The 20728-nt window shown below is 42.3% G+C and overlaps 1 protein-coding gene across 1 annotated transcript in view; it reads right to left on the reverse strand.

Annotated features, from left to right (window-relative positions):
- The window catches only part of LOC130436761 (ALK tyrosine kinase receptor-like), a 157795-nt gene that overhangs the window by 8093 nt on the left and 128974 nt on the right, over nt 1-20728 (reverse strand). Inside the window, exon 3 of the mRNA XM_056767705.1 lies at nt 8040-8212. Within this exon, the coding sequence (XP_056623683.1) occupies nt 8040-8212 (173 nt within the window). The remainder of the gene's footprint in view (nt 1-8039; nt 8213-20728) is intronic.

A 20728-nucleotide genomic window follows, 5' to 3' on the forward strand; every position in this document is an offset into this window, starting at 1 on the left:
CCCCATCTTTGCCTGCTGCAGTTTGTATTAAAAAATTGAATCAAGCATAAGAATTAAAAGGCTGCCCAAAGAGCACTCTATGTTATTGTAATTGAAAGCTCTTATACACCAAAAATACATCATAAATGTTTGGTGCGATGAAGCTTTTGAATCAAAACAATAGATCTCTTTAAAGCTATTTACAAAGAGCATTATCATTTTTCACCCAAGAAATTTTTCACCCATTGAGTGTTTCAAAAGTCTTGTTTATCATCTAACAATTCATCATTTTTTTAAAAGTATGAAAATTATAAAAGCATACTTACCTTATATCAACTCATGATTATATGTAAAGAGATACAACTTAATTTCTTGTAGCAGTCTTTGGATCTCCTGATTTCCGCTATTTGATTTCACTTTAGAAAATCCAGAACTTGTCTAGCTGCTACTGCAATGCGAGAAATCTGTTTTATTCCTTTCAATTTGCATTATTTTTGTGTTTTTATGAGATTCGCTATTTTTCTACGGAATTATTCTACAGTCGCACCACCTGTCTTGTAGGTGTGAATTAGCTGAAATCAATCATTCATAATGCATTTTGTGTGAAAGACCAATTTGTCAGTAATTTGTTTCACTTTATCTTATGTGCTGCTTTGCCTCAGGTTTAGCAACTAGTTCTGTTTGGAAAGAAAATGGCTGTTCCTGTGAAAAGTACTCAATGTAGTGACTAGTTAACAACAAGTCTTAAGTGATGTGCGCCAAATGTCTTCCAAGATGGATAGTTAGTTGGTTGCTGGTTTAAATTACATTAATCCATTTGGCAGATAATTTAATCCAAAGGGACAATCCTGTCGTGATTACATTTTTATCAGTGTGTTACTTGGTAACAAACTTTCATGGGGCAAACATAATAGTCTACCAATCACAAACATATTTTCAACCAAATCTGTGCCAAAAGACTGTTGTGCTTAAGTGAACGTTGCGCTAAAAATTAAAAATTGTCTCTTCATCGATTGAAAATGGACTATTTTTATTGTATGATGAGATTTCCTACACTAGAGAGGCCATACTGAGCATTTTTTCCCTATTTCATGGAAATACCAGTAAACCATTTTGGTTTATCTACAGAGGCTATGCCTTGACATCACTTTCTCACGTGAACATAATGGGGCTCGCCTCACCTGAGTGGCGGGCTATGCCCCTCGAGTGTTTACGTTTGATAGGAGAAACAAATAAACCCGAAAAAAACATGCAATTATTTGCTGAAATTAAAAATTGTTGGACTTGACTGTTTTTCTTACGACTTAAAGAGTACGTAGCATGAGATCATGAAAATGACATTTCATGCAGTCTGATCTGTTGCCATGTTTGAAAGTAAGCAGTCTGCCAAGTTGTAAGTCTGAAGGTAAATAAATAACAAAGTTTTTTGCTTGTAAAAATGGGAGTCGACTCTGAATCACACAAACGAGACGTGGAATAGTTCACCTGCGTATCTACGTCACTACACATAGTTCCTGCCTACGTTTTGCGGAGACTGCCAAGAAAACGTATCTCTCCTCCCCCAAACACTGTCGATCCTTTGTGATGCATGTGCATCATGTCTAGAACCTGTGTTCTATGGTGTGAAACTTATTCAATTGAACTGTCATAGTGAAAGCTTTAACTCGTTGTTTTCCTTTACCCAGCTGATGTTGAACTCTCCATTCATGCTTAAAAACCAATGCTCACATTTAAAACATAACAGCATGGATTATGAATAATAATTAGGTGGTGTGACATTTAGCCAATAGTTATGATTAATGAATGTCAGGTAAGTGGGCACTAGCTGAATTGGAATTACAACTGATTATTGTAAATTAAATCATTCAATAGATGGAAAACGTGATGGCTTAGCATGGGTCTCTTTGTGGTCTTAACGGAATAGCCTGGTTCAAGCTTTGAGTGTCAAGAATTTGGGCAGGCTTCTTTTACAAAAACAATGGGATACCCGGTCTGGGGTGGAAGAGCTTGTGTGGCTTCTAGAAAGCCCAGATCTGACCCACATTAAATACCTTTAGAATACATTTTAAAACCCGCTGTGAGCCAAGCCCCACTGCCTGACCTCACTGATGGTCTTGTATCTGAAAGGCGGCAAATCTCTACAGCCATGTTGGGGAATATGTTAGTGAATAGCCTTCTCAGATGACTGGAAGACAGGCAGAGCAACATTAGTAGGCTTAAAGCAATAGTGCTAGACAGTGAAGAGATGGGAGTGGTTTTCAGGGAAACCTGTTTTTATTTTTGCAATTCCACTTGGTGGAACCACGCTAGTGGTGCAGGTATTACAGAATGCACCTCTAATGATTTGTTTACAGACTGGAATTTTGGACTGGAATACAGACGCTTAAGTGATGGTTTGTTTTCTTCCGTTATGGAACTAAGCAAATTCTTCTGTCTCAGCAGGGCTCTATTCCAGTTATCCTCTCCACCACCTGTTCTCTGGGAACGCTGCATGAAAAGATCCCTGAATCCAAAACCGGTGTGGAATTAATGTCCTGCGACTATCCCCATCTTTGCCTGCTGCAGTTTGTATTAAAAAATTGAATCAAGCATAAGAATTAAAAGGCTGCCCAAAGAGCACTCTATGTTATTGTAATTGAAAGCTCTTATACACCAAAAATACATCATAAATGTTTGGTGCGATGAAGCTTTTGAATCAAAACAATAGATCTCTTTAAAGCTATTTACAAAGAGCATTATCATTTTTCACCCAAGAAATTTTTCACCCATTGAGTGTTTCAAAAGTCTTGTTTATCATCTAACAATTCATCATTTTTTTAAAAGTATGAAAATTATAAAAGCATACTTACCTTATATCAACTCATGATTATATGTAAAGAGATACAACTTAATTTCTTGTAGCAGTCTTTGGATCTCCTGATTTCCGCTATTTGATTTCACTTTAGAAAATCCAGAACTTGTCTAGCTGCTACTGCAATGCGAGAAATCTGTTTTATTCCTTTCAATTTGCATTATTTTTGTGTTTTTATGAGATTCGCTATTTTTCTACGGAATTATTCTACAGTCGCACCACCTGTCTTGTAGGTGTGAATTAGCTGAAATCAATCATTCATAATGCATTTTGTGTGAAAGACCAATTTGTCAGTAATTTGTTTCACTTTATCTTATGTGCTGCTTTGCCTCAGGTTTAGCAACTAGTTCTGTTTGGAAAGAAAATGGCTGTTCCTGTGAAAAGTACTCAATGTAGTGACTAGTTAACAACAAGTCTTAAGTGATGTGCGCCAAATGTCTTCCAAGATGGATAGTTAGTTGGTTGCTGGTTTAAATTACATTAATCCATTTGGCAGATAATTTAATCCAAAGGGACAATCCTGTCGTGATTACATTTTTATCAGTGTGTTACTTGGTAACAAACTTTCATGGGGCAAACATAATAGTCTACCAATCACAAACATATTTTCAACCAAATCTGTGCCAAAAGACTGTTGTGCTTAAGTGAACGTTGCGCTAAAAATTAAAAATTGTCTCTTCATCGATTGAAAATGGACTATTTTTATTGTATGATGAGATTTCCTACACTAGAGAGGCCATACTGAGCATTTTTTCCCTATTTCATGGAAATACCAGTAAACCATTTTGGTTTATCTACAGAGGCTATGCCTTGACATCACTTTCTCACGTGAACATAATGGGGCTCGCCTCACCTGAGTGGCGGGCTATGCCCCTCGAGTGTTTACGTTTGATAGGAGAAACAAATAAACCCGAAAAAAACATGCAATTATTTGCTGAAATTAAAAATTGTTGGACTTGACTGTTTTTCTTACGACTTAAAGAGTACGTAGCATGAGATCATGAAAATGACATTTCATGCAGTCTGATCTGTTGCCATGTTTGAAAGTAAGCAGTCTGCCAAGTTGTAAGTCTGAAGGTAAATAAATAACAAAGTTTTTTGCTTGTAAAAATGGGAGTCGACTCTGAATCACACAAACGAGACGTGGAATAGTTCACCTGCGTATCTACGTCACTACACATAGTTCCTGCCTACGTTTTGCGGAGACTGCCAAGAAAACGTATCTCTCCTCCCCCAAACACTGTCGCTCCTTTGTGATGCATGTGCATCATGTCTAGAACCTGTGTTCTATGGTGTGAAACTTATTTCAACTACCAAAGGAAGAACGTCTGAGGGGAAAAATGGTTACAATTAATTTTTCCAATGATACCAGAGGAGTATAACCCCAGGGTTGTACTGTGCGCACGTCATTTCACCTAACATTGGTTTAATAATATTGCCGAGTTCACTGCAAGGTATGTGAAAGAGGGGGAATACAAACTCTATTTGGACCTGTTAGCTCCACCTAATCCCAACCTGTAAGTGTGACTTTTGATTTTTGTCCTAACTTCAAGAAATATTTTCGTACCTTATGTCTGTGTTTAGCTAATGCATATAACGCTAACATTAGCATGTACCGTTATTTCTGAGGTGTTACAGTTTGTTTATCTTGCTATTAATTTTGCAATTTGCCGCACGTGCACCTACTGTATATATATATATATATATATATATATTTGGGTTTCATACATATCATTTTTCATAACGTCGACTTTCTGAAATGCTCCATGTACCATGACAACGCACAGTTAAGACAAAACAATAGTATTACTAACGTATTAATTTTTTTTTTTCATGAGCAAATGCACAACATGCCTGTAGTCACACTGGGAGTTTTTATGACAAGAGTTGTCACTTGCCAGTGACAAACATCCTGCTCCAGTCGTGGTGGAGTTTTTGTGGATTAGCGTCTTCTTCCTTGTCAGACTCGGGCTCAAATTGGTACGGTAAAATCGCCGCCATCTCTAGCTCTATACATCTCTATATATACACATATAATATACATGACATCCAACCACATGTAAACTGCAATCCTGTAATGATGGTAGGGGGGTTCCATTTGCGACAAATGATGAACGCGTTTGACAAATAACAACAGACTACAACATCTGACCAATCACATGACACAAGGTTAGCGGGTAGGCGGGGCCTAGATGGATGAATCATGGAACAAATCATTTGAGATTCAGTCAAGAAGTAAGGTACGAATAACTGCCTATTATTCACGACATTATAGTGTTTTTACACATTGTATGTACATAAACTTGTTGTTGGACACCCCATAAACCAAAGTAGGACCTAAAAAAACAAATGCTAGGTACTGTTTAAATAGTGTCCTTGGACACTGAAATGTTGTGAGGAATTGCGTTTCTTGATATTTATTTTGTACCTCTTTTCAACATCCAAGGAGATTCACGAAGCAAGTAAGTTAACATTTTCTACTCAATTAAAACATGTTTAGTGGTTAAACAAACTGGATTTTAAAAGATTTACATTGCTGTTCTAAAAGATTACAAAATGTGTATTTCATATATAAAATTATTGCAAAAATACTGTGGATTCCTAATAAAAATAAACAAATATACACATGCATATGCTCTTAACTACAGAATGATTAGCTTTATCCACCTTATCTTATTTTACCTTATTACACTGACCCCCAAAAAAACCCACTCCCTTCCCGCAACGCTTAACGCTGCCTTGTGACAGCCATGCAGTACAACAAATCCCTGAAGAATGTAAGGGCTCCAGCCAATAGAAAGGTAAATAGCCCTGGCATTTCCACGCTCTGCATTCATCAAACTTTTCATCCTCTATTTCCTTTCACATATAAACCCATAGGCCTGAGGACATATGGAGAGGAGGTGAGTGCAATCATTCACTGCTAGTCCATTGCCTGGTAACCGCCGAAAGAAGGCATGAATGATTAGGCTTGTATATTTTGATTTCCTTTCCAACCAAGTGCATCAAAACTTTTCATACTGAGGCGCAACACTATTAACCCTTACTGCAGATTTTACAAATCACCTCCTAATTTACTTTATATTATTAGTAATACTTTACGTTTACTATCCCGGATTGTGGTAACTGTGATTTATTTCTCTTACCAGAGTTTCAACTGTGAGATTTTATAAACAGATTAGAGTAACTACTGTAAATAATAGGCATAAGTTACGGTAGTTGTAAAGTGAAACTCAAAACATCTCATCCGTGTGAAATGTATGATGTGTTAATAACAAAATAGGTTAGAATAAAAATAAAAGTAGTAATAATCATTTTAACTCAGATTTTTATTTGTTTTCTTCTTACATATACTGTACACTTCTGTCTAACCTAGGAAGAGTTAGTGCTAAAGTTGTCAGTCACAGTAGTAGCTTTCTGACTGTTTGGTTTGTTTTTCTTTTAAAAAACTTGTAAATTGCAGACTAGCATCCACAAGTGTCTTGTCAAGGAAAAAAACTTGCCTTTGATAGACCAGTGTTTTAGTTTCTTTTCGATATCGTTAAGCATAGTTGTGATCATTTCATAACATGTTGCATTCCTACAGAGCTGTTATGCATGAAAAGAACAAAAGAACAAAAGCATGCGTAGAGCGACGCAGTGAAGAATTAAACAGGGTGCAGAACTGCTGAATTTGTCTTTGAAGTGCTAGAGAAGTGCCTGAAGAGTTCGTAATTTCCCAACCTTCTCTGTAACTTGACTATCTAATGAGGCCCACGCTTCTTCTCACCTTTCATTCGCCTCTTTTGCTCTACATTCTGCATCATTTCATTCCAACCTAGCTATTTCTTGCTCAATGAGAAAAGATGAAATTATGATTCATACTGGTTGAAGTTCTCCCCTCTGTTTCCCAAACCACATTTCCAGCAATCCATCTATGGCGAGCAAAATTTAATGGGTTTAAAACTTGAAGTGAAGTAGAGAGGTGCATAAAAAGTTGTGATGGAAAACCTTTTTAATTTATTTTTGATGGGTCTGAGAGAGGTAATGAAATCTGTGATAAATCTAAAGCTCTAAAGTCTTATTTATCAGATGTTTCTAGGAATTGCGTGTAAAATAACAGATGCTTTTTTACACTGTAAAATTTTGAAATTGCAGTCATCATCTTTCAACCTTTTTTACCTCATCACCTTAAGTTAAAGTGTGAAATGTTTGTGCCATTAGCATCACTGAGAGTAATTGAAAAAAAACATACTTTACTAGGACTGTAGAGCTTTACTACACTCCACGCAAACGGTAGCTGTTAAAAATGTACTCTCATCTAGATCAAATGTTTGGATGTATGCCCAGTTATTATGCTTTTCTCCATCATGTGAATATTGATTGATCAATTATTACAACCACAAAATTTGGAAAATGTACCTCAATTTTTTTAAGCAAAATTCTGTTTACCGCCTAAAAAGTGCTACATTAATTCTGCCTGACACATAGAGCTGAGTTTAAATGAGTAAAGAATAACAATTTAATATAAATACATTTCAGGACAAGAGCCTGATTGTTTTCAAACATTTTTCCTAAAAATTCCCCTATTTGGAAATAGATGATACCAAACCCATGCCATCAGTGCTTTAAACAAACAGAGGTATGTTTGCAAGCACTTCTTGTGTTTTTACAAAAAGGAAAAATCTCCCTACATTTATTTACAGGTATCTCTGTATATTAACTAGCATAAGAAGGGTTATATTAAAGGGATAGTGCACCCAAAAATAAAAATTATGTCATCATTACTTAAAATTACTTAATGCATTTCTTTGTTCTGTTGAACCCCAAAGAAGATATTTCGAATAATGTAAGACAGCAAACAGTTCTGGGGTACTTTTGAGTACCATTGAGGGGTTACAAGCATGTTCCGTGTTCAACCAAACAAAGAAATGCATGCAGGTTTGGGACAACTAGAGAGTAAGGGGAGATTCACATCTCGCGTCTAAAACCGCACGGAAAACGCTAGCCACATTGCTTTCTTGTGTGGTAAGAAACACCTGAAAAAAAGAGCACGTCGCACGGCTTCCGCGTGGCGACAGCGTCGCCCCCTTTTTGCGCGCGGAAAGGACATGAAATGTAAATCGGGCTTAATTCATACAAGCATTTTCCTTTTTGGATGAACTCCTTTTCTACATTTTATTGATGGACCCAATAGCCAGGTCAGATTTATATATGAAGCACAAGTTACCAGAGCCAACACAGTAATTCCTTTACCTTCCTCCCATCCCTGGGTACTCAGTTTTGTACTCTCCATCATGTGGTTCTTTCCCCAGGAGTCCTCTGCTGATGTTAAACTCCATGCAAACTCAGGGTAATATCCAGTATGCAGACGGTCACATGACTTTCCCTTTGTGGAGCAACCTGAAAGAGCAAAATAAGATTTTTACTCACACAGACTCTATTTGCATATCCAAAGTTTGCACAATGCTCATTATTTAACCGAATGGCTGTGTCTGTAAGAGACTGGCAAACATAACAAATCTTATGTGTGTAATGTCAGGTAAAAGCAGATAAAGTGTCACATAAAGTTTTAATTCAATAGTGATGTGTCAAAGTACATTAGCATATGTTATCCCATGAGCTTATCACTTTGCTCTTTCATGCTAATAGTTTTAACACTTGTATTCACATTGTGCTGAATGTCAAAAGCAATTTGTCTGTATAATGCAGACTGTAGTGACATAATGTATAGGCATACTGTGATTTTATCAAAATCTTACCTACCCACACACACACACATTGCATGAAATGTGTAAGAAAAAATCGATTTGCATGAAAATACTTTTAACAGGCCTTGGATTTCCAATTTATGTAAATTGCAATGCTCTCTCTTTACTTTTAGGGTTAAAAAGTTTTTGCTTGTATGATGCAGTTCTACTTATCTAGAAAACTGCACACTTTTTGTGTGCAGTTTGTCAATTTGTGTTTCATGGGTTTTAACCCTGACCTTATTGCTAGTGCAACCCGTTCCAACACATTTCCTTTTGCCTGCTTTGATTCGTTTATTCTGCTGGAATGGCTTTCAAAGCACATCCCACCTGTGTTATATTCCACACACATTTCTCTCATATTCACTGGAGTGTTAAAAGTTCTAGTGGGACCAGATTGTTTATCAGAGATGGTTTAAACCCCAGGCGGCATACAAATGTACACACTTTCTGGTCTTTTGCTTGGTCTGAGTCTGTGCCTCCCTGCTACTTGCTGTATTCCTTGTTAAGGAATCCCAGAGGAACATTTTACTGTAGAGAGGTTGAACTTCCATAGCTCAGACCTAATGGAATTCACAGTTATGTTTCATAACATTTCAAATGAACTTGTCTCTGGAAATCCTTAGGAGCAATAAAAATAGAAAGAAATGTTGACCTAATAGAAAGAGGAAAATAGCTGGATAGCTGAGCTCATATAATTTGGTTTTCGAAGGATTTGGCAAATCTAAGCATAGTTTGAACCACTGTTAAAATCAGTTTAGAAAAGACACACTGTGGTGTATGAGAAAAACATCTAAGCTACAGAAGACGTAAACCATAGTTTACATTTAAAAATGAGACATTACAAACGACAATCCATGCAGAAATATAAAACTAAAATCAAGATATTAAAGTCAACATAAAAAAAACAATTCTAAGTGAACCAGTATATTCAACTAGAAAAAGGTTATGATTTCATCAATCAAAAAACGCTTGGATAGTGAAATGTCATGCATCGGAATGGAGACGTTTATAAGTGGAGATTTGTGATGCCGAGAAGGAAATTAGTTTCTTGGGCCAAGCATGTTATTACATTTTGATAGAAGACTACTAAGAAAAACTTTGTACTTGAAATAAAGTGCATTAATGAATCAAGCACACTATGACATGTGTATTAAGGGAGTAAATAGAGTCTGTTTTCTCGCATTTCTCTCTTTCAAACAAATAATGTGATGTATTTTTAAGTAAGACACTGCCATACTAATTTAGGACTATCTGCCATTTTTCTGTTATGAAACAAATATCTGCTTAATTTCCTCAGAGCAATAGTTAATTTTAAACTGGATGAGTGCTCAGCTTTATTCATATTTATTTCTCACTATTGTCCCTCTGGGTGCATCTTGGCCAATGTGAGTGGTCTATTGATCCAGTCCCTCAAGAAGGTGACAGTTCATCCAAAAGTGACGCCCTCTGTCTAACGTAGGGTTTTAAAAATGTGCTGCATTAGAGCTTGTTATTATTTTATGGCCTGTCCCTAGAAAGAGCATTATATATTTTGTAAATTCAGAACTTTCTTTCCATTCCGTGATTATCAACCACAACTTCAATGATTGTGACTCATTTGTTAAAGATTCTAGATAATGGTGATTAAATGCCAGAATGAACTGCAGGTTGCAAGCTGTGATATGCTGCAATGATTATTTTCAAGGTTAAATTGTAGTGGAGTTCAGAAAGCATTGGTTAGCCTGCACTCTGTGTGTGTGTGTGTGTGTGTGTGTGTGCGGGTGCGTGCGTGCGCGTGTGCTGTGGACTCCAGCAATTACATAATCGGTTGCTGCTTACTAATTTTATTAAGACAGGCCCTGATGTATAAAAGGTTTGCTTGTTAAAAAGCATGTATACTTAAAGCACATACAAATAATGCAAAACAGCACGTCATTTTCTTCTAGTTTCTTTGTGAATTTTATTTTCACCCTGTAGTGGAGTAGGCGGGGCGAGACCGTGGTTCGAGTCCGGTGAGTAATTGTGAATTAGCGCCAGCTGTGCGCACACCGGCCTCGAATCACGTAGGAGATGGGAGCATATAAAAGGAACGAGCGACCGGACCGTCGAAGAGAGAGGACCGGGCCCGAACTTATGTTATCTATTTGTATTTATATTTATGTTCATGTTTTGTTCGCCGGCGGTCGTCCGTGAGGGGCCGCCGGCTGTTAAATTACTTTATTAAATGTTTTGAATGTTTGCCGGTTCCCGACTCCTTCCTTGCATTTTATTTAGATTTGTTACAGTGGTGCCGAAACCCGGGAGGAAGGAGAGACATGCTGTCGGAGAGTCCTCGCCGCCGAGTGGCCTCGCGGTGCCGGTGAGATCGTGCAGCGCGGACGAAGGGCGTCCGCCAGTGGCTGCCCGAAGCGGTGGCTCTGGGGAAACGGAAGTGCACAGTGCGGCCACCGTCAAAGCCTCTGTGGAACGGCGACCTTTGCTGCCGCGCCCCTGGGTCGAGGTGGGGTGGCTGTCGTCCAAGCGGGAGCGGGGGGGGTTGCCGCCGTCCGCCAGAGGCCGGAGCCTGCGTCCGTCCCCCAAGAGGGAGGAGCAGGAGGCGGAAGTGCCGAGTGCGGCCACCGCCTGCCAGAGGCCGGAGCCTGCGTCCGTCCGCCCAAGGGGGAGGAGCAGGGGACGGGGAGCCCGCCCCGACTCCCAGATAAAGGAGGAGCCACCTGCCGGGCGCCAGGGGGCGGACGGTCGAGCCGTCCACCGAAGCCCCAGGGCCACCGCAAGGCACCGCGAAGGAGAGTACCCCGGCTGGTTGAGGAACGAGCGGCAGCATGTCGGGGAACCGGACTTTAATTTTTTTTTTCCTCTCTCCCCTCTCTCTTTCCGGTCGCTCCGAGGGCTCCCGTCTCAGTTGTCTCGTCTCGTCGCTGCATACCCCCCACCCCACCCCCCCCGAAGGAGGGGGAGGGAGCTTGCACAGTCGCGGGGGTACCCCCGGCCTGTGAGGGGTGATGGGGGTATGTAGTAGAGTAGGCGGGGCGAGACCGTGGTTCGAGTCCGGTGAGTAATTGTGAATTAGTGCCAGCTGTGCGCACACCGGCCTCGAATCACGTAGGAGATGGGAGCATATAAAAGGAACGAGCGACCGGACCGTCGAAGAGAGAGGACCGGGCCCGAACTTATGTTATGTTTGTATCTATATTAGTGGTGGGCATAGATTAATTTTTTTAATCTAGATTAATTCTGGAATTAATCTAGATTAATCTAGATTAAAATGGCTCATTTGAATTCTGCCGAAGGCATTCAGAATATGTGTGCTACCCAAATAATGACTAAAAGTAAGTCTTTGAGAACGGGTTTCTCAAGCCAGGTGGCGCATTAGACCAGGGGCTCATATCCTGTTTCCAAAATGCATCACAAACTGCTTGAGAAAGCTGTTCTACTATGATAATTGGTGATGAAAATTAAATTATGTTCAATAAGATGAACTTGTGTTTACTTCCGCATTAGCTAAGGGATGATTTCCGTTTAGGTGGTACTTGAGACTGGAAGAGCTCCTACAGTACATTTACATTTAGTCATTTAGCAGACGCTTTTATCCAAAGCGACTTACAAAGAGTGAGGGAGCAACAAGCGATATGTCATACAGGAGCCATAATACATTAGATCTCAATACAAAGTTACTGGTTTCAACTAAAGCTAGACCACTACCTGTTGAGAGAAAGTTTTTTTTTTAAACCAATTCCGCATTGCACAAGGTGCAAACAACCTTAGTCTTGTCGATGTTTCTATTGGGAAGCTTCTTAAAAATTAATATGCCTTGAAGCAAACCCGGCGGCTTCATAGCTGCATCCATGTTAGCACGTCACGTTTGATGCGGTAATTTCACAGTAACGTTATGTTGTGTTCAGACCAAACGCGAATGGCGTGTCAAGCGCGAGTGATTTATGTGTTAATGCAAAGAGCCAATAGACCTACTTGCTGCGCGAATCGCGCGAATGAAGCCCTGGTTATGAGATGATGAGGCGGCTTCTGCTTCCGCGAATGACGCGAATCGTGCGAGTTGAAAAATCTCGTTCTCGCCCCGTACAGTGCAGTTAAGATGGTATACATCCGCGCTAAAATATCAAGGTGAAAGTCATTATAGCTTGCGTAGTATAGACCCAGCTCCCAACCCAACTTTGAGAATAGATTAACGGCGACATTTTTTTTAACGCGCGATAATAGTCTCACTGCGTTAACGGCGTTAACGGCGTTAACGGCCCACCACTAATTTATATTTATGTTCATGTTTTGTTCGCCGGCGGTCGTCCGTGAGGGGCCGCCGGCTGTTAAATTACTTTATTCAAAGTTTTGAATGTTTGCCGGTTTCCGACTCCTTCCTTCCATTTTATTGAGATTTGTTACACACCCATTAGTGCCTAAAAAACAGGGCTGAACGGAACAATTCGATTTTGCAGAATGATTTACCGTACTAAGCCTCAATGTAATAATAAAAAAATATATTTGTTGGCAAAAACATACAACTGATAGTCAGGAATTAATTTGATTTGCGCTGTTATTCAAAAGGCATTATGTACCTCAAATTATAGGCTACAAATTGAATACAGAACATGCGTTAGTCTTACATGTGTTCTATCATAAGAAATTATATTTACAGGATTACAAAGCACCTGTCATCAAACAGTAAGTGTAGCAAAATGTCATTGTAATTTCACATAACGTATTAAATGGGCATTTATAAAGTAAGCTTAAGCATAATATGCAGGTAGGCTATACTGCTACTGTATTATATATATATATTAAATCATAAACATGGACACGGCATACTTGGTCTTAAATTACATTTCTTCGCCCTACAGTACTGGTTCTTAATGGGGCTGGGGGAAATGATTCAACAAATCCTGCAACAAGTTTAGGACGTGTCACACGGCTCCTGCACCCAGTGGCAAACTAAGGGAGAATTGATGACTTACCAGATGGTCAAGGACACAGATTTTATTGCCCATTTATCCTCATTTAGACCCCTCACTTACCTAATGTCTTAATTCACAAAAAATGTGATCATGTCCCCTTTGACACGCTTTGAATCAAACACTTCGAACGATTAGTCACAATGACCCTGGAAATATCTACAGTTAAACTCAGAACATTTTTGATCGGTTTCATTTCAGCTTTATTTCCATCCGTCTATTTACATCACACAACATCACAATGTTTCCCAAACTAGTGTAAAACACAAGATGATAAGGTTCATTTCATGAACTGAAAGTGCAAAGCATACATTGTTCTGTACACTGTCAGATTGAAAAAATCCCTTTCTTCCTGTTACTATGGATTACAATATATGTAGAGTCTAAACTATATAGCTTGAAAACACTTCATTGTTTTAGAATGCTGTGCCTTGTTGCAAATGATTTTGTAAAACGCTGATCTAGACAGTTTGACCTGTTTGTTCTGTGTGACTGTTTTTATTAGTGACTTCAATTATGCAAAACATTTTCATCTCTGACATGAGTCGACGCACTGTTTAGATGATTAAAATACCTTTTCAAGGGGCAAAGGGGTCCTAGTTTGAAACAACTACCTCCAAATCCATTTACATCTGAATATTTTGTTGCATTCTCTAATGTGTTTGCGTATACGTAACCTGATTATTTGTCAGGGTGTATGGGTTTAGCATACAATTTCCATAATAGCGATACACAAAAATTCCAAGCATTGTTTCAAAAGCATTAATGAAATGAAATAAGCCAAATGCTGGCTATATGTGCATATTTTAAATTATCTCATAGTATATGCTTCACTACTTAGAAGCGCATTTGGATGATTGCACCATAAAATGTGCTAATGGCAGAGTTTGAATTACTCAAAAGAAGTTATGCAACAGTTGAGCTCTCACACAGGTCTCGTCACACTGCAGGGGAAGGAAGGTTTTTTGTAAATGCTTTCTGCCATGAGCCATTTCAACCTTTACAGACCATAAATATGTTCGTTAAAATGGTCAATTATTCCCTTGGGAATACGGAATTCATGTCCAATAGAAGAACCTTAATCTGCATATTTGCTCACAGGAGCACACCCACGGTCTATTCACAGTCATTCACTAATTGTTTGAAGGGTAGCTATCCCAGAAAATGCACTTTTAAATGTTTATCTACCAGAAATTGAGTTGCAAGCGTGTGTGCAGAACCATCCCCCTTAATTATACAGATCCATCTATTCTTCTTTTTGTAATCTCCTTTAAACCAGAGCAGTGACACAAAACCGGCTGTTTGGGATCCCCTATCAATCTGATGTCACATCGTTTACGCCTGCCTATGAAGGCTCACAGACTCCGCCTTATGAGCACATAGTTCCACCTTCCGCCAGAGATACGATGCCATTTTCAGGCAAGAACAGATGTAGCAACTAGCCAGGGACATAAATGTCTAAGAAACAACAAATATTTGCTGTTGTTGGATGTAAAATGGAAAATAAAAGGAGGCGGAGAGGAAACCTTTTCCGACGAGCCCGGATTCATCCCGCTGCGACCTCTGGGGCTGGAGTTATTAATGATTGAATGTCCCGGGCGGGACGCCGAGAACTCTGCGTCCAGGGCAGAAGCCCATTTTCCGGATTGACAAACCAACATTCACTGGTCTCTATCTCTGGTCCGGAAAGACTTACAGAAACGAGCCAGGACTCATTGGAAAGGTCTCCGCCGGGGCATACGAAGAAGCAAGTCGATGCGAAAAAAACTATTCTCAAGAGTGGATCAGTACCTGTTGTTCGCAATCAAGCTTCATCTCCGGAAGAAGTAAGTTTTACACATCGTTTTTAAATTACCTTTCTTAAATAGTGTGTTTATCATGTAAGCGGCTGTTGTTTACATGCTTGCAACTTAACCTGAGACTTTACATTGTTCCAAAGACAGGTGTCATGTCGTAACGTGTCGTAAAACGCATCGCGCCCATGGGTTCAGAAGACTTACTAACCGACAGAATTTCGGTAAAACTTATTCATTACAACGAAAGAAAGTTATAGCAGTGTCTTTCTCGATAAGTTAAGTGTTTTCTCGTATGTCCTAAGTGCAACAATTCTTAGAGCGGATAGAAACAGGGTGCGTATTTGTAAGACAATGAGGTTACGCAGAAATTGCTACTCAAAACCTAATAACACCTGGTTGCTGATCTTTACATACCTGTCTGACATACAAGTACACTGACTGCATGTTTTTGCCTATATCCTTTGATGTCTGTTAGTAATATGCATGCACATGATTATTCATCAATTGCCAACATCATACAGCAAATGGTCAGCATTTGTTGTTCTATCTATGTTTTTGTATTTTCCATTTAATTCATATTTATGAACAAGGTATTAAGGTGATTTTTATTGCAGTTAGTGTATGGTTTTGGTTGGACAACGCAATACAGACATGATTGTGCTTTCTGCCCTATTGCTTGTCTTGATGTCATCCAAAGCATGTGTGAGCGCTCGACCGCCTATTATGCATAAGGGGAGGGGAGCAGAAGCTCATTTGCATTTAAATAGACACAGTGCTAGATAAAATCTTTTTTTTTTTACATTTTGGCCAGTAAGAGTAGGTAGAAGTTAAAGCGCATGCTTTTGGGTGTCAATGTTAACATATTTGAGCAATTACATCACACATATGAGCAGCACGAATAGGTTGCAGAAGCAACACTGTAACATCATGTTAGCAGTGCTAGTTTGGGGCTATTTTTGGTCTGGTGCTCAACTAAAATGACAAGATATCTAAAATGGGAATGGCCAAGTGATGTTAATGTTTTTTAAACAGCCACCATGACTTTCCAAAAACACACTTTTTCAGGTGTTTTTTGGCCAAACCATATTTCAGCAGGTAAAAGTAAGCCCTCACTGCCAATGGGCATGGGAGATTCTGAGATCGGTATGCCGTAGTAACGGCATCCACGATCCAGTGCGCCAGCCTCTGCTTGGAGACAGCCTTCCCCTTCTGCTGTCCTCCAACACAGACAAGGAGCTGGTCAGAGCTTCTGAGCTCTGCGTGCGGTCCAGGTGAGGTGCAGTGCACAGACTGTACACAACACGGATGGGGTTGGGTCTTCCTCCCCGATGGGGAGCGCCTGCAAGTTCACCACTTGGCCCCGGAAGGGAGTAGTGGGAACTTTTGGGCATGCATCCGGGCCTGGGTCTCAAGATAACGTGAGAGTTTCCAGGGCTGAATTCAAGGCAATCCGGGGACACAGAGAATGCTTGGAGGTTCCCTACCCTCTTGAAGGAAGCGAGCGCCATCAGGAGGGCCGTCTTACTCGTCAGGTGAGGAAGATCGGAACCTCCGAGGGGCTCTTGGGGGGCCCAGAGGCCCCTCAGGCCCACTTTAGGGTCCCAAGAGGGTATGGAGCGGAGCCGAGGCGAATTCCGCCCTCTCGCGCCCCTTAGGAACCTGGTGACCAGGTCGTGTTGCCCTAGAAACTTTCCATCAACTGAGTCGTGATGAGTGGCGATAGCAACTAATATGTTATAAGATTCAAGTAGGGAAGGAAGGAGGCGGGAACCGGCAAACATTTAAACATTTAATAACAGAAATAATAAAAGCCGGCGGCCCCTCACGGCCGACCGCCGGTGAACAAAACATAAATACAAAACACAAGAACATTAATATAAACTTAACATAAGTTCGGGCCCGGTCCTCTCTCTTCGATGGTCCGGTCGCTCGTTCCTTTTATATGCTCCCAATCTCAAACGTGATTCGAGCCCGGTGTGCGCACAGCTGGCGCTCATTCACAATTACTCACCGGACTCGAACCACGGTCTCGCCCCGCCTACTCTACTACAGACTAAATAAACATTCAGTGTGGAGGGGAGATGTTAGTCTCCAGTCTCTTAAGAAGGACAACACGATCCTGATTGAGCACCTCAGTGGGTCATTTTCATTGAGAGAGACACCAGGACGAGAAGAGATGCCGTCTAGAGGCGTCTAACCGCCTAGTAGATGGGGCCCTGGCCTGGGTGATGGTCTCCGCCACAGAGGGGGGTAGCCTGCTCAGGATCTCCTCGTCCCGTCTAGAGACCAGACATGGATGTTCCAGAGGTCTTGTCTGGGATGCCAGAATGTGCCCTTACCCTGAGAGAGCAGGTCCTCTGTAAGGGGAATGGGCCAGGGGGAGTCGTTGTCCAGAGCCTCAGCTGGGAAAACCAAGTGCGGTTGTGCCAGTGTGGCGCAACCAATAACACCTGGTACTCCTCTTCCCTGACCTTGTGCAGTGTCTGCGCAAGGAGAATCATTGGGGGTAGGGCGTACTTCTGTCCGTCCTGCGATCAGCTGTGCGCAAGGGTACCCGTGCCGAGGGGGCCTCGGGCAGCAAGTACCAAAGTGGGCTATTGTGGTGTTGCGGGAGGCGAACAGGTTTACCTGGGCCTACCCGAACAGCATCCAAATGAGCTGGACTGTGCGGGGGTGGAGTCGCCACTCTCCGCTAGGCGTATACTGATGAGAAAGCGCATCGGCTGTCTGGTTCAGTTTGCCTGGGATGTGTGTGGCCCGCAGGGAACGGGTCACCTGTTGACTCCACTTCTGGTTCTGGTGCGTCGGCAGCAGGGCGTCACAGCGCCTGCTGTCGATGTGCCATGCTCTCCTCGGAACTCGACTCTGAAGCCAGTGTTGGTCCGGTCTCATGTGCATCAACCCGAGGGGTATTACCCCCGCGAGGACGCCATGTGTCCCAGGAGCCTCTGAATTGTTTCAGGGAGACCACTGTTTGCCTGTAGTGTTCCAGGCAGTTCAACACCGACTGGGCGCGTACTGCGGACAGTCGCGCCAACATGGTGACAGAGTTGAGTTCGATACCGAGAAAGAGGATGCTCTGCACTGGGGAGAACTTGTCCTTCTCTCGGTTGACCTGTAGTCCCAATTGGTCTAGGTTCCGGAGCACAAGGTCCATTCGTGTACATAACAGATCTTGCGAGCGTGCCGAGATAAGCCAGTCGTCGAGATAGTTTAGTACCTGCACACCTTCCTCCCCTCAGGGAGATAGGACGGCTTCCAGGATGTTCGTGAAGACCGTGGGGACAGGGACAGACCGAAAGGGAGAACAGGTCAATTGCCACGAAACCAACCCTGACACCTGATGGATGTCAGGATGCGCCTCAACGTGAGCATCCTGAAAAGCAGCTTGTGAAGGTGCTTTGTTCAGGGTACGCAGACCTATGGGGCGCGACCCGCCATCTTTCTTGGGAACGATGAAATGCGGGCTGTAACCCACTGGACATGTTTTGAGGGACGGACTTGATGCCCGGTTTCCCAGGGACTGTGACAGGGGGACCAAGGGGAAGGTCTGCTTCACCATTCCCATGGGGGGTGGTTCGTCGCCTGCCAGAGCTAACCATATGTCGCGGGGGCTCCCCGGAGGGAAGGTTGGCTCCATATTCCAGCAGGCACTGTCGGTTTGAGAGTGGTGGCAGCTGTTGTGTGTGTACGACCCTGCGCCTTGCCAGGGGGTGAGGTCGGGTTGCCGGGCACAGTCCAGTGGAGTGTGCGATCGGCTGCAAGTAGACCCGGGGAGAACGGAAAAACTCTGAAAGGGTCCGGCTTTAGTTACGAGGCATGAGCCGTCCCGTACCGACCAATCAGAGCCGTGGCTGTGAAGGTCGGACCCGATGTTGTTCTCCCTGGGGTCTTCCCATCAGTGTCACTTCTTGGGAGAAGGTTGCTGACGGGGTGGAGGTTTCCTCCTCGACATCCGCTTCCGGGGGCACAGGAACCGGAGCCGATGTCGAAGGGTCCTGGGCTGCCGGGAAGCAGACATCACGCGGGATCTCGGAGGCCTCTAGGCGGCAGAGTCGTGGCGCGGTAAAATGTGACTAATTGCCACTGTCTGCTTCTTCACCGTCAAAAACTGCTGAGCGCAGTCCTCAACGGTGTTACCAACAACCCACCCTGCGAGACGGGTGCATCAAGAAAGCGGACTTTCTCGGTGTCACCATCTGCGCAAGGTACAGCCGGGGGTGTCATTCCTGGACCACTACAGTGGACATAGTCCGACCCAGGGCCCGTGACGCCACCTTGGTCGCCCGTAGAGCGCTGTCAGGGGCGGCACTGAGATCATGCATTATACCCGGGTCGGCCTTTCCCTCGTGGAGCCCTCTCAACGCCTTGGCCTGGCGGACATGCAGGATGGCCATGGCATAGAGAGAGGAGACAGCCTGTCCCGCGGCAGCGTAAGCCTTCGACACCAGTGATGCCGAAGTCCTACACACCTTGGATGGTAGGCGTGGCCGATTCCCCCAGGTGGCAGCCGTCTGCGGGCACAGGTGCACCGCAGCCGCACGTTCTACCCGGGGGATCTCGAGGTAGCCTTTGGCTGCCCCACCATCGAGGGAAGTGAGGGAGCCGGTTTGACTGGAGCGGGCCGTGAGTGGTGCGCTCCAAGTTTTACACAGCTCCTCATGCACCTCCGGAAAAAATGGCACCTCAGGAACCACGTATCCCCGGAATAGCACGGCTGACATCACTTCTGCTTCCTCCTGAGCTCGACCGCTGGGGGTGGAGCTTGGATTCGTCAGAGTCTGATGCCAGTCTCCCTCCGATGCTGTCTCCCATCTATCATCATAGCCTTCGGAGAAACAGATAAAACTACATTTGGACATCATCTTATATGCTTATATGTGTGAGGATGAAATGATCGCATCACACTGTTCATCAATCTCTCCTTAGCACGAGATGATGGTGTTTTATCTACCGTATAACTAGCACTACACGGACCAAAAAAAGCATGAAAACAATGAATAAAATAAATCCAAATTATACAATCTACATCAACAGTAATATAAATCTTTATGAGCTACAAACGCAGACACTGTGAACAGACAATGGGCGCGTGTTGCATACGCTCTCCCTGAGCACTGCTTATGACATGAATGCTGAAAATAAACTGCACGATTAATAATACACAGTTTTATAAATACACAGGTAAAGCCATTTCAACAATTTGTCGTCATTAGTCTAGGGTTGTAAAATGATTATCTTCACTGGAAAGGTATTTATGATTCTCTGGCTTTAACAGCTATGATTGCTGTCTCATTTCAAAATGACTGAACACATTTCAATGGAGTTCCTTCAATGCACAAAGAAATTTACTGGTTGATGACAATGGAAACTGAACAGACGCAATACAAATATAAATGGCATGGCTAAATTGCTTCAGCGGGGGAT

The sequence above is a fragment of the Triplophysa dalaica genome, chromosome 15 (genome assembly GCF_015846415.1).
Source record: "Triplophysa dalaica isolate WHDGS20190420 chromosome 15, ASM1584641v1, whole genome shotgun sequence".
Taxonomy (NCBI): Eukaryota; Metazoa; Chordata; class Actinopteri; order Cypriniformes; family Nemacheilidae; genus Triplophysa; species Triplophysa dalaica.